The sequence below is a fragment of the Hemibagrus wyckioides genome, linkage group LG12 (genome assembly GCF_019097595.1).
Source record: "Hemibagrus wyckioides isolate EC202008001 linkage group LG12, SWU_Hwy_1.0, whole genome shotgun sequence".
Taxonomy (NCBI): Eukaryota; Metazoa; Chordata; class Actinopteri; order Siluriformes; family Bagridae; genus Hemibagrus; species Hemibagrus wyckioides.
The window spans coordinates 9493526-9506049 of NC_080721.1; the positions used below are offsets into that span (position 1 = coordinate 9493526).

The window sequence follows — 12524 nt, forward strand, 5'->3', positions numbered from 1 at the left end:
AGGATTAAAACTCTGTCACCTGATCGTCTGGGGTTTCTTCAGGAAGCATATTGTGTAGTGTACACTTTATTAATATGCCTGAAATGTAGAATAACTCGTCCTAAAGTTGTCGTTATAAACCGTATGCACGCGCGCTCGTCGCTATGGGAGTATAAGTGGGGGGGGGGGGGGTAAAAAGAAACACACTAACGTCAGTCGCTCGCGCCTGGAACGCGGACAAGTTCGGACTGGATTAGGCGGTGGGCGTGGCCTAAAGTGAAGAGGGCGTTTCTGGTTTTTTGTGTGTTTTTTATATTCACGAGAAACACTAAACAGAAAAAAGAGAAAGGAAAATCTGCCGAGTTTCTCAGAGCTAGCTTTACACAGGGTTTAGCTGTTACCGTGTATCATGGTTAGAAGTTAATAGTGTCGTATTAAATGTTTTAAAAATCCACCATTCAGTATACTTTGAAACTGTCAGAGGAAGTTGAGACAGACGCGCGTGGCGTGTGTGTGTGTGTGTGTGTGTGTGTGAAGCGTCAGTATTGAAGAGGGGACCTTACCATGTGGAAAAGAAGCTTGGAGTCATTATAAGGTATTGTTTATAAATTCTCTCTAGGAGATTTGTTTTGTTTTCTTAAGTGTTTGTAAAAAACGCTGAGCGTCCTGAAATGCTGGATATTAATTCGGATTTGGTGAAGGACCGCAGGTCCACTGAGGTCCAGCATTAAAAAGTGTGTAAACAATCTGTGCTTGGAAATGCCACCGGTCACCTCAAAAATGTGTAGTCCTCCTTTGTACAGCTGTATGGACATCTTACTGTGGTGTGGTGTAATGTCTGTGAAGTTCCACTGCACTGTAAATGTCTTATTATTCATCATAAAGTGTTGTGATGGAAGTAAAAGAGAGAGAGGAAAAGAACAGGTTGCACTGCTGATATTTAAAGTAATTCCCCTTTGAGCCCTGGGCTCATTTTCCTAGATTATAAATTAATTATAATTATAATTAAATTATAAAACAAGGAATTCAATAAAAAAAAAAAGTACTTGAAAACTCAATTTGATATCAGTCCTTTCTCAGATCTCTTGGTATTTCCTTAAAAATCTTTAATCTATTTCTCAGAACAAGTAGTCATGCGTCGCTTCAGTTCAGAAGGATCTCTCCTGGGCCTGGACATCTTTCCCTGGAAGAGTGCGTCTCATAAGGCTGATGTAGTGGACGGATCCGGCACCTGTAAAACCCCGCCACGGCAGGGGAACAAGGTGGATCATGGTGCCGTCTCACTGCCCGCTACGCCGGCTGCTCCGCAGGTCCCAGTGAGCAGATCGTCGAAGAGTCTTACCAAGGAGCTCAGCTTTAGTGTCGAGGATCTTACAGATCAAAACATACCTCCTGGCATGCTCAAGCTCACCAATCTCAACGAAAGCTTCAAAGCGTACAGTGACAGTCAGCTGGCGCCGCATGCCATCAGCAGCGGTGAGAGTGTAGAGAAGGACGACAGTCCGTCACCGTCCCCATCGTCCACATCCACGCTGAATCCTTTATCTTTTCACTCAAGCTCTGGGACGCACCAGAATCGGCACCATGTCCGGGCCAAGCTGTCGTCTGCCAAGTTACATCTGAAGAGTCTGTTTGGTCAGGTAAGAGGAGAAGTGAACTCAAAAAGGGAAGTCTAAATTTCTGTGGTTTTTCACGTCTCTATCAGCATAAAGGAGGTTTTTACTAGTTTAAAGCATATCTTTAGTTCAGCTACAAGTAGAGATCTTTATGGAACAAGCCAGAGGTGACGGTGGAGAGTAAACTCCATGAGACAAGATGAGAAAGAGATGAGAAGGAACTCGTGCTCTTCTAGGTGATTGGTTTATGAATCATTAGAGTATCCAGGTGTAGAAGAGTAAAGATAAGTGTGTTGAAAGGATGATCGGTATGAATACATTGTGTATAAGAGTCTTGGGATGTCTCTTGGGAAAGGTGAGCCTGGTTATGAGCAGTGTAAATCTTTAGGGAATCCATTCAGGATGTTTTCTCTGCCTGGAAATGTGTTATATATATATATTCTCTCAAATGAAGGATGTGGCTCAGGTAGTAATCTGAAACAGTCTGAAACAAGTGTAAACATGATAAATTTAGCTCAGATGTTGCTTCATTTCAGATGTTTGTGCACTTCTCAGACTCTGACTTGCATCAGCCATTGAACCTTTTTCTTCTGGCATTTTGTTTACTTGGACTTTTTTTTTTTTTCATATTGATAGCTGTGTTTCAGTGCGGTCATGTGCGTCGTTGCTTCATTCATTCTGTTGACACAGCACTGAGAACAGAAGCCACTAAATAACCCTCGACATGAGGATGGTTTCAGGGAAGGACCCAATCAAGCCCAGCGCAAACCAATTGAAAGGCCGTTTTAAGGAACCCTCATCTCTATTTGATGCACTTCAACGCTTTTCCTGTTCTCATGTCCCATTTTCTCCATGACGTTAATGAAGCTGAAGTGTTGTGTAATCGCTACTTGAATCTTGTCCCCCATGGAACAAAAAGAGAACTGAAGAAATTTGACCTGATTTGCTTTTGTTTGAAGAATCACTTCCTCCTTCCTCTTTCTCCGTAGAGCCCCCACGCTTCCAATCTCACAGTACCGGAGCCCAAAGAGCAGGAAAGCAGGTAGGATCGGTTGAAACTTGCCAAAACATTATGACAATAGGTTTAATGATGCTCTTCCTAATGCAGTGTAAACACTTTTCTTCAGAAGGTTAATTGTGCCAAATATGTGGGTGTGGCTGTTTTGGATCCGTTGAAACTGAGACTCACAATTTTTATGTCATACTTTCATATATTATCTGTTTCCTTTTTTAATTTTAGTTTCATTATCAAGTGTTTCTTTCCTCCCTCCCTTATTTGAGCCTTATTTTATTTCGCTAAATAATTCCTCATCACCCTGTTTCTCACTCATGTTTAGTACCAAACAGCGGCGGTCTCGCTTCACTAAGCAGTGGAGTCAGGTGGGTCACGCGAAGACCCTGCTCAGCAGGGCAGAGCTGGAGAAATGGGCCGAGTCGCTCGACGTCGTTCTCAACAACAGAGGTAAAACGAGCAACGGCATTTCTTTAATTGAGTTCGTTTCAGTTAACTAAATGGTGCTTGTGTCCAGAGTATTACTGAAGCTTTTGTGGACTGCAGTGATCTGTTGATGACATCAGAGATAGGCTTACCTTTGTTGCTTGTTTGACCGGTTATGCTTGGAGCGAGTGCAGATCGTGTATGGCGGCTTTTGAAAGCCTGCAGCCTTTCTAGTACAAAAAAAAATTGACATTGTTTATCACTTTAAAACCTTAAGTCTGTATCAGAATCACTCTGTGATACTCTTAGCACTCTTAGCAAAGATAGCTTCAGTTAATTCATCATGGCGTGGATTCTGCAAGATGACGGAAGCGTTCCTTTGGTCCATTTTTAAGAGATTGCATCACGTAATCACCACAGATTTGTCTGCTCTTAGTGTCCCAATTCTGCAACATGTCGATAGAGCTCTGTCGGATCCTGCAGAGGCCATTATAGTACACTGAACTCATTGTTGTGTTCATGGAAAGTAGCCATTATGAGATAGGTAAATTGTTGCTGTAAAGAGATGCACATGCACAGCCACTGACATTCAGATACGGCTGACACATGCTCGATTGGTATTAAGAAGCCTGTTGAGTAACAAGAAAACATTCCCCACACCATCACACCACCTCCACCAGCCTGGACTGGTAACAAAAGGCAGATCTGGATCTTACTGATTCCAAATTCTGACCCTACCGTCCGAGAAGAAATCGATTCACAGCAGATTTATAAAAGCAGGCAATGTTTTTCTAATCTTCCCCTGTCCATTTTTGGTGAGTCTGTACCCACTGTAGGCTCCTGATCCTGTTTTCAATGACAGGAGAGGAACCTGATGTGATCTTCTGCTGGTGTAGGTTCAACTTATTATGCATTCTAAAATGCTTTTCAGTGCAGCACAGCTGTAAAGAGTGGATATCTGAGTTTCTGTTAGCTTGAATCCTTCAGACCACTCTTAACAACACAGTGTTTCCACCCACAGAACCTCTGCTCACTTTATTTTTGTTGTTGTTGTTTGACATCTAGAGGCTCTTTCTGAAATATATTCCTTCCATTCCATTGTTTGATATAAAACGCCAGTCATTTATGCATTGCTCTGATGACAGATGATTGGCTGATTGGATAATTATATAAACGTGCAGGTGTTTCTAACAAAGTGGAGGATGAGCATATGTTCTTGTCTCCAAGCCACATCTTTCCAGGCAGTTTTTACACGACATCACGCTCTCTCCTCTGTCAGGTGTTAGAACCTTTCAACGCTAAAAAAGAAAAGGAAAGTGTGTATCGTCTAACAGCTCTCGTGTACCAAGGGTCTGTGAAATAAATTCCGTGTTTCCACTCAGTACAGATTTGTTTGATAAAAGTTATAAGTGTCCAATGATGCTTTATCTGTTTACTAGGAGCCACAAAGGTTTCTATTCCTGGACTTTCCATCGGATGATCAAATTAGGTCTCAGCTGATGTTATTTGCATGTTATTTATGCAGTTAGATGAATAGCACCAGATGTGTGAACACCATCGTGAGGGGGAGAGATGACTCTGTGTGTGTGTGTGTGTGTGTATAAAAGACAAGGCAATTATGTAGAGGATTTGTTATATTTAGCTGAAAGGTGTGTTAATTTTGCTAGATACTTTTAGGACACCGTAGAGTTAATGTTTAAATGAAACTCCTTCAATACACATGACGTGTGTGTGTGTGGAGTACATTCATACTCACTTATTTTATTTGTTCAGATCATATGTGAAACATGTCTACAGTATGTTGTAACATCTGCATTGGCAATATCCTCTGCTCTTTCCTTTCTCCACCCATGGTTTCTTTTCCTTAAGAAAATGAAGCAATCAGCACTGCATGGACAAACAGTGTGTCGACTATAACCGGGAAAGGAAAAACAATGAGAATGCTAAAAAGTTAAAATGTCAGCTGTTTGGTGTACTGCCTTTTTAAATCTTGTCTGCGTGCATGTCTGTGTTTGTGTGTGTACACTGTGTGAACGTCCCATCTGTGTCTCCTCTCCACTGCCCCCCTCACCTCCTCTCGGTCCTCTGGGACTGTTTTGTGATAACAGACATCCATTAACCCGTTCTCCCTTCCTCTCGCTCCTTCTCTCTCAGTGGCCCTGTCTGTGTTTAGCGCATTCCTGCGCTCACAGTTCTGCGAGGAGAACCTGCAGTTCTACTTGGCCTGCGAGCAATACAGTCACTCGTCCAACACCTTCAGCCTGGGCCGACGCGCCAAGGAGATCAACGCCACCTACATTCAGACTGGGGCACCTCGTGAGGTCGGTCTGCACCACGATCATCTGTTATAAGATATATAAAATAGAATATCTGACACATACAATACGGTTCTTGTGGTCTGCACTGACACTGGAGACTCCTTCCAGAAATGCTCAGTAAACATCTCCTTCACCTTTTTTTTTTTTTTTTTTAATTTTTATTCCTCTTTAATTCAGCTCTACACTGGCTTAAAGAGTTTTCGGGACTTCTGAATCTGAAATGCTTTTTTCTGCAGCCGAGTCTGTTTGACAAACAATGTGTGTGTTCGTCATGCACAACAGATAACACAGGGTTACTCACATGAGAAGGGGGATGTGTTCGCTACACACTGCAGGCTTAGCATAAACAGAGAGAGGATTTAGCAAAGCGTACGTTCACTCAAGAACAACAAATACTCTTCCCCACTTGTTTACTAAAAGCTTTGAAAAAGTTTTAGCAGTAAACAAAGATACCTGTTGATAAACGGGATATATTTGCCTACTTTGTCTTAGGGGCAAACGTTGTTTTCCTTTTTCCATTTGCTGTATTTCTGTCTGATGAATAAAAGAGTTTTGAGTATTGTTTCAGCCATAAAAACTCCTTAAGAGAAACGTATTTTGTTCACCTGCCAGCTTAGTGGTTAAGGTGTTGGGCTACTGATCAGAAGGTTGTGAGTTTGAATCCCAGGTCCATTGAGCTGCCACTGTTGGGCCCCTTGACCTTCAATTGCTTAGTTGTAAGTCGCTCTGGATAAAGGCGTCTGCCAATGACATGCATTCTCCAAGATCGGCAAAATCTTCTCAGGGTGCATCAAAGGCGGTATAAGACACTGAGGAAATCGCTATCTATCCTCTTCCTCATACATGAGCACACAGACAGCCATGATTACCTACTGTGATTGACACAGAGAGAAAGTAATGCAAAGAGAAAGTAAAGAAATGTGGAACGCCCAGCCAGGCATGGTCATCAGGAGTCAAACTTGTGATAACTTGTGATGACGTTGGTCATCAGTTGGTCTCCTGTGATGGTCATCAGGAGTCAAACTTGTGATAACTTGTGATGACGTTGGTCATCAGTTGGTCTCCTGTGATGGTCATCAGGAGTCAAACTTGTGATGACGTTTCTGTCATAAGGATGAGTTTTTTTTTCTTCGAATCAGTTTCTGCAAATGGATTAATAGGTAAGAAAGTGACATTAGCACAATACTTTAGAGCAGAATATCTTCAAGGCGATAACAAGTATCAGGTATTTAGTTAACCTTTGACCGATATTGCGCGCGCGTGTGTGTAGAGCTGTGACGCAGCCCCCGTGTGTATGTAATGCGAGTGTCGGTTTGTTTTCCTAACTCCGTCTCGTCGTCCCTTTCAGGTAAATCTGGACAGCAAGACTCGAGATTTGACGCTGCAGCTGCTGAAAGCTCCATCCCGCAGCTCCCTGTCCCACGCTCAGAAACGCATACGAGCCCTACTGGAATTTGACTGTTACCCTCGCTTCCTGCAGTCCAACATCTACCTCACACTCCTACAGGACGCTCACTAAGACGGCGTGGGTCGAGGAGGGCATTTAGACATATAGACTGATGAAGACGGGGGCACAGACGGCGCTTATTGTGAACTCTAGCTTGAAAATAATAAAGAATTAATAACGATAGAATAAGCAAAACCTTTTTTATTTTTTTTTTCCTGTTCTCAACTTAATATATTGACAGAAATAGTATAGCGGATTAAATGAATGGAGGGGGGGAGGGGCGCAGATGTCTTCTTTACACTGTAGTCTTATGCTAGCTCATGCGTGCACTAACTTGTAATCATTACCTAAGATGTTATCTCCCATCATGCCTCAGTGAGCTAACAGAAAGCAACAACCTGTCAGGCGAGATCGGCCTCCTCTCATAGGGTCACAGCACTGGATGTACAGGAATATCATGACATTTTCCAGGAATTCCTTCCTACCTGAGTCAACAAGCGTGTTTGGCAGGAGACCAGTGACAGTTGTAAAGTGACCCAAAGCACCAGGCTTGTGTATAGAATTCCTCGCTGTTGTTTATATCTCTATCAGTTTGAGACGTTAAGAAATAAATCAGGTTTTCTGAAGAATCTGATCCCTAAACAGAAGTCGCAGCATGTTTTATTGTTTCTGATCCTTCTACATCAGTGACGAGATACCGCTGTCTTGTTTTTTACGTTCTCGCCGTTGTTACTGTCTCTCGTGGAGTACAAAAAAATTGCTGCAGGACACATCCACACAAGTGAGTGTTATCGAGCGAGACTGGCTTTCCACAATTGTTTGAGAGCTGGAAATGTCACCAAGTTAACTGTGTGTGAAATCCCACCCTGACTGTTTTGTCTTTTTAGAAGAACTTCGGATTAAAAGTTAAGTTCTGTGCAAAACCGGCTGCTTGCGGAGACGCGAGAGTTTCAATTTCTTGACTGTATAATTTTTTTGGATGTATCAGTTGGGCTTGTCTGTCCTATAAAGGATAGTACTTTGATAAGATTTTGTCACGGTTTGTGTGAATTTAGGTAATGGTGGTTAAATAAATGAATAAATAAATAAGATTCGCTTGCTTTTAGTTTATTATGAAATACAAAAAAATCCCTGACTTCACATAATACTGCTTAAATAGTTACAAAATCGAGGCATTTAATGCATGGCTGCAAACCTCTAGCTGCCACACTGAGTTCACATCTTGTGTGCTTTCTTTATGGCTTTTGAAATGTCCCGTTTTAGCTTTCTACAGGAAGCTCTTCGTCTCATGCTTTTCTTGTCCCTGTTTTGTTTTGCTTCCCTAAACACCAACCCCCCTCCCAATATCCTCGATTTCCCTTCTTCTCTCTGATCTCCGAGCAGCTTTTCTTCTTGTGCTCACGTCACCATGGCCGCGTGCTGCGGAATTCATGTTTCTGTCTGACCCACTGGGCCGTGCATCGCTTTTCGCCTACGGTCCAGGAAGACCAGCCGTCTCTCTCCATCTCCGTCGGTCGTTCCTCATTCCTCGACTTCCTCTCTGTTCTCGTATCCAGCGTGCTGTTCATGTGGTTTAGAGCTGTCTGGTCAGAAGCCTGCTGTCTGGGGTCTCCCTGGAGCGGTGGCAGGAACACTGATGAGCCCTGGGTGTGTGTTCTACAGAGAGAGAAGGAACAGAAGTATCTGAGACAAGTTTGTGAGGAAAAAGACTGAAGATGAATAAAAAAGGAATCTCACGCTATTTCTCCCAATTTGTAGCGGAAGTCTAAAACTCTCACGCCAACCTTTCTGCTGTGTTTGTGTGTCCCAGTGCGTCAGCCTGTCCCCCTGCGTCACACACTCTCTCACTGAGAGCTGGCTTCAACCCTGAGGAAGCACACACACACACACAACAACCACTAACAAGTAAACACCTAGGAAATGGAGTGCTCTGTAGACCACACTAACTTCCCCCCCAACACACACACACAAACGCTACACAGTGCTAGTTCACTTGTAGTTCATTTACCTGGCAGCTTCAGCTGTTCTGCCATTAAGAGCCCGAGGCCTCGGCTGTTCACATGACGACTGTAGAGGTTGTTTCTGGCAACCAAACCCTGAGCACTAAAAGGTGATGATGGGGGGGGAAGTGGACACACACGGAGGGGAGGGGAGGAGGGGATGAAGGAATGGAGGGGGCATGCCATAAAGAAAAGAAAATGATGACAGGACGTAAGAGGAAAAATCCAAATGAAAGAAACATAATTAGGAACTCAAACTTATATAGCTCATGGACATAACATTAAGTGGACAAAATAATAAGGAATGCAATGACCGTGGAACTTAACTTTTAACATCCCACTTCATGTGCAGTATTTCTTCTTTCCTGAGCTCAGTGAAGCACACACTGACGTCTAATCCGGTTCATGGGCGTCAACAAATAATTAAACTGACATTTTTGTTGAAGTGCTTTTTGTTTTGTTTTTTTATTGGAGATCAAAGTTCAGTATCAGGACAAATTTATTAAACATGAACCACAGGAAAGGGGATTTCAGGGAGAATTTACACTTCTGTAATCACTAACAGGTTTGCTCCATGATGAAGTAAACACAAGGAAATTTCAAAAACCTATCTACTCTAAGTTACAAGTTACTTCCTTTTTTCATTCGTTGCCATATATTACGAAAAAAACAAAAAAAAAAAACCCAGGGTTCGTATTTTCACATCCCTAAAAGAGCAATTCCGGCGATTTCCACATCCATACACGGACCGAATCACACAACCGGACGAGAAATGGCTAAAAAATCTTCGGGCTCGTAAAAGTTCTGCGTTAAAAGTTTAAAGGTCAACGGAAGCCGAGCTGAGATCTATTTAGGGAACTGTAGAGAGATACGAGCCAAAAAAGAATGTAGCATTGTGTAAGATGGAAATCGATTGCATTGGGGAAGAAAAGGTTGGGTTGTGTGTGTGTGTGTGTGTGTGCAACAGGGCCAGGGCGAGGTCGGAGGAGGGAATCATGCACAAAATGAGAATGTCAAAGCAGGGACGAAAGTGGAAGAGAAAAAAGAGAAAGAGAGAGAGAAAAGGGAAGAGAAGCTGTTTAGAAAGTAAGTAGGAAATGATTCGCTTGGAAGAGCCAAGAGGTGCTGTAAGCAATGAAACACTAATGAGAGGAAATTCCATCTGCTGTTGACCGAATCAGTCGCAGGCTGCGTTCCAACACGGATTTTATTACACCGCTCACTGTCTTGAAGGCGATGCTAATACTTTAACAGCTCACTGGAAGTTTGTTAAGTGACCTTTAAATGAGGGATGAGTCAACATGATTGTAAACTGCAGGAGCAGGGACTTTGCACTCTCGAGTCTTATGCCTTCCGTTTGATCTGCTATGCATACGAAGTCTCGGTTCTGATTGGTCAGAGGTCGGTGATTATGTTTTATAATAGCAGCTCTGACAGGAGGTCCGGGTACAAGGCAAGTCACATGTTTATATTCGTGTGTTTATACAAATACTTTATTGGTTCTAATGAAACAACACAAGGCGGGTTGGTTTGGCGGATATGCCGCAATAACATAAGGCTAACAATAAATGGAAAAATAAGGAGACGTTTATTTAACGATTATGGAAGGAGTCTCCAGTGTCAGAATTCGATAACGTTTTTTTCGCCATGGGAAAGTCTGTAGGATTTTGGGTTTCTTGGTAAAATCACAAGCTTTACTTTTTCCCTTATTAATTTCTAGCCAGTGAAAGGAGAGACTGGTGAGAGAACGACTGGTTAAAGCTGTTGGAACAAGTGATAAACGGAACAAACTCATCTTTCAGACTTTCTATCTAAAGTAAGTACTTCTATGGTTGAAGAAATATAAACACTTCAGGATTTAACACTTTTAGCAGAAAATAGCCAACACCAGGGTGGTAACAGGGATTAGTAATCCATTTCATCACAACAACCCATCACTGATTAGTTTCCTAAATCAGCACATCTTTAAGAGTTTTATTTCTATTAGTAGTAAGTGCAGGTGAATGGACGTGTGATTTAATCATCATCATTATTCATCTAGCTGGTTAACAAGGGAGTATGCTAGTTAGGTGGTTAGCAAAATGTAGTTCAAAAGGAAGTGGCTTCTTGCTGTGAACAGCGAGTTCATACAAACATATCCGGTCCCCATTTCATATTCTTGTGACGTAAGCGGCTATCTTGTCGATAAAGGTGTTTAGTAGTGAAGGGAAGGTATATAAGAGGGATTTGTAAAGTGTCCTTACTGACCACAAAGACTCAAACGGTCACCGTTACTTCGGCTAAATGTTATAGGCTGCAGGAACGTATGTGTCTCCAAGTACAGTAACCAATCTACTGTGAATTGAGCGGGTGTTAATGTTCAGAAAGGTCAAAGGTGAAGAGGAGCGGTGCGTACCTGGTGCGTTTTGTCCTGCAGTTGTCGACCATGTGTGGAGGGATGTGAGGTTGTGGATGAGGAGTGCGGTTGGGGGACGAGCCCACGCTCAGGGAGCGAGAGAACGGGGAGGATGCCGCCAGAGGAGGGGACTGAGGAGCGGCCGTGGAGCGGATGAACGGCCACGGGAGGGCCTTCTGCTCCTCTCTCACAGCTTGGGGAAAGGAGAGAGGCTTGTTATCAAATCATATCAGGGACCATCGTGATATCGCTATAAATAACTCTCTTCTCTCAGCATTATAACACGAGGAGGGAGAAGTCGTCTGTACACACATTTAGATGAAATTGAAGTATTATTATTGTGATTAGTTCATACTGAATCAATAACATCCTGTCTGGTCACAAATCAGTCACATGAATAGTTTTAAATGTTTTTAACATCTGTACTCAGAAATATTTTAATATTTTCACACTGTAAACAGCTGTACATTCTTTAGCACTGTTACTATAGTTGCATCATTTTTTTTTTTTGACAGTTTTCAGCTCTCTTCACTAAGAGTATATTCCAAAAAAAGTAAATGAATAAAGTTTATGTCACATAATTTATAACATGGTCATTTATAACAATTATCTATGCATCCGCTACACCAAAGATGTTTTGGTGATACTGTTCCTTAAATAATGCTTAAATACTTTCCAAGTGAGTAATCTGTGATCTGTAGATATTTCTGTAATGACTGCGTAAGGACCGTGTTCGTCACTGATACATGCAGATAACACAGTGGTACAAAAATGGATAAGAGGTCAGTATGGTTTTGGCAGTATGGCAGTAGGTCTTAGTGTGTAATAATTAATGAAGACCTTATTAGAATCATTTTTTGATTACTTAGTGGTATACTATATTGCCAAAACTCTCCAAATCAAGTGTATCAGGAATTCAGGTGTTGTTTTTCAGGGGTTGGACTCGGCCCCTTAGTTCCAGTGAAAGGAACTCTTAATGCTTCAGCTTCATACCAAGACATTCTGGACAATTTCAGGCTCCCAACTTTGTGGGAACAGTTTGGGGATGACCCCATCCTGTTCCAACATGACTGTACACCAGTGACCAAAGCAAGGTCCATAAAGACATGGATGAGTGAGTTTGGTGTGGAGGAACTTGACTGGCCTGCACAGAGTCCTGACCTCAACACCTTTGGGATGAATTAGAGCGGAGACTGTGAGCCAGGCCAAAACTGGGAGCTGCCTTTACATGCACATGAATGTAATATGAAATTGGCCCACCCTTTGCAGCTATAACAGCTTCAACTCTTCTGTGAAGGCTTTCCACAAGGTTTAAGAGTGTGTTTGACCAT

The 12524-nt window shown here is 42.4% G+C and overlaps 2 protein-coding genes across 10 annotated transcripts in view; one reads left to right on the forward strand and one right to left on the reverse strand.

The window, feature by feature from the left end:
- Positions 1–269: 269 nt before the first annotated feature.
- On the forward strand, positions 270–7887 carry si:ch211-152p11.4 (regulator of G-protein signaling 5). Its single transcript, XM_058404540.1, has 6 exons — positions 270–574; positions 1102–1619; positions 2585–2637; positions 2933–3057; positions 5188–5354; positions 6700–7887. The coding sequence occupies exons 2-6, from the start codon at positions 1113–1115 to the stop codon at positions 6868–6870; spliced, it is 1023 nt and encodes a 340-aa protein (XP_058260523.1). The 5' UTR covers positions 270–574; positions 1102–1112; the 3' UTR covers positions 6871–7887.
- Positions 7888–8027: 140 nt separating this feature from the next.
- Positions 8028–12524, reverse strand: part of atat1 (alpha tubulin acetyltransferase 1) — a 14134-nt gene continuing 9637 nt past the window's right edge. For 2 of the 9 annotated variants that reach the window (XR_009206207.1, XM_058404536.1), the window contains 4 exons: positions 11194–11386; positions 8807–8901; positions 8536–8664; positions 8316–8454 (listed from right to left, as the gene is read on the reverse strand). Coding sequence is in view for 6 of the 9 variants with exons in the window: in XM_058404536.1 (XP_058260519.1) it covers positions 8573–8664; positions 8807–8901; positions 11194–11386 (380 nt within the window). In the remaining 3 variants the exon portion in view is untranslated. The other 7 variants (XM_058404539.1, XM_058404538.1, XM_058404535.1 and 4 more) reach the window with 6 other exon arrangements.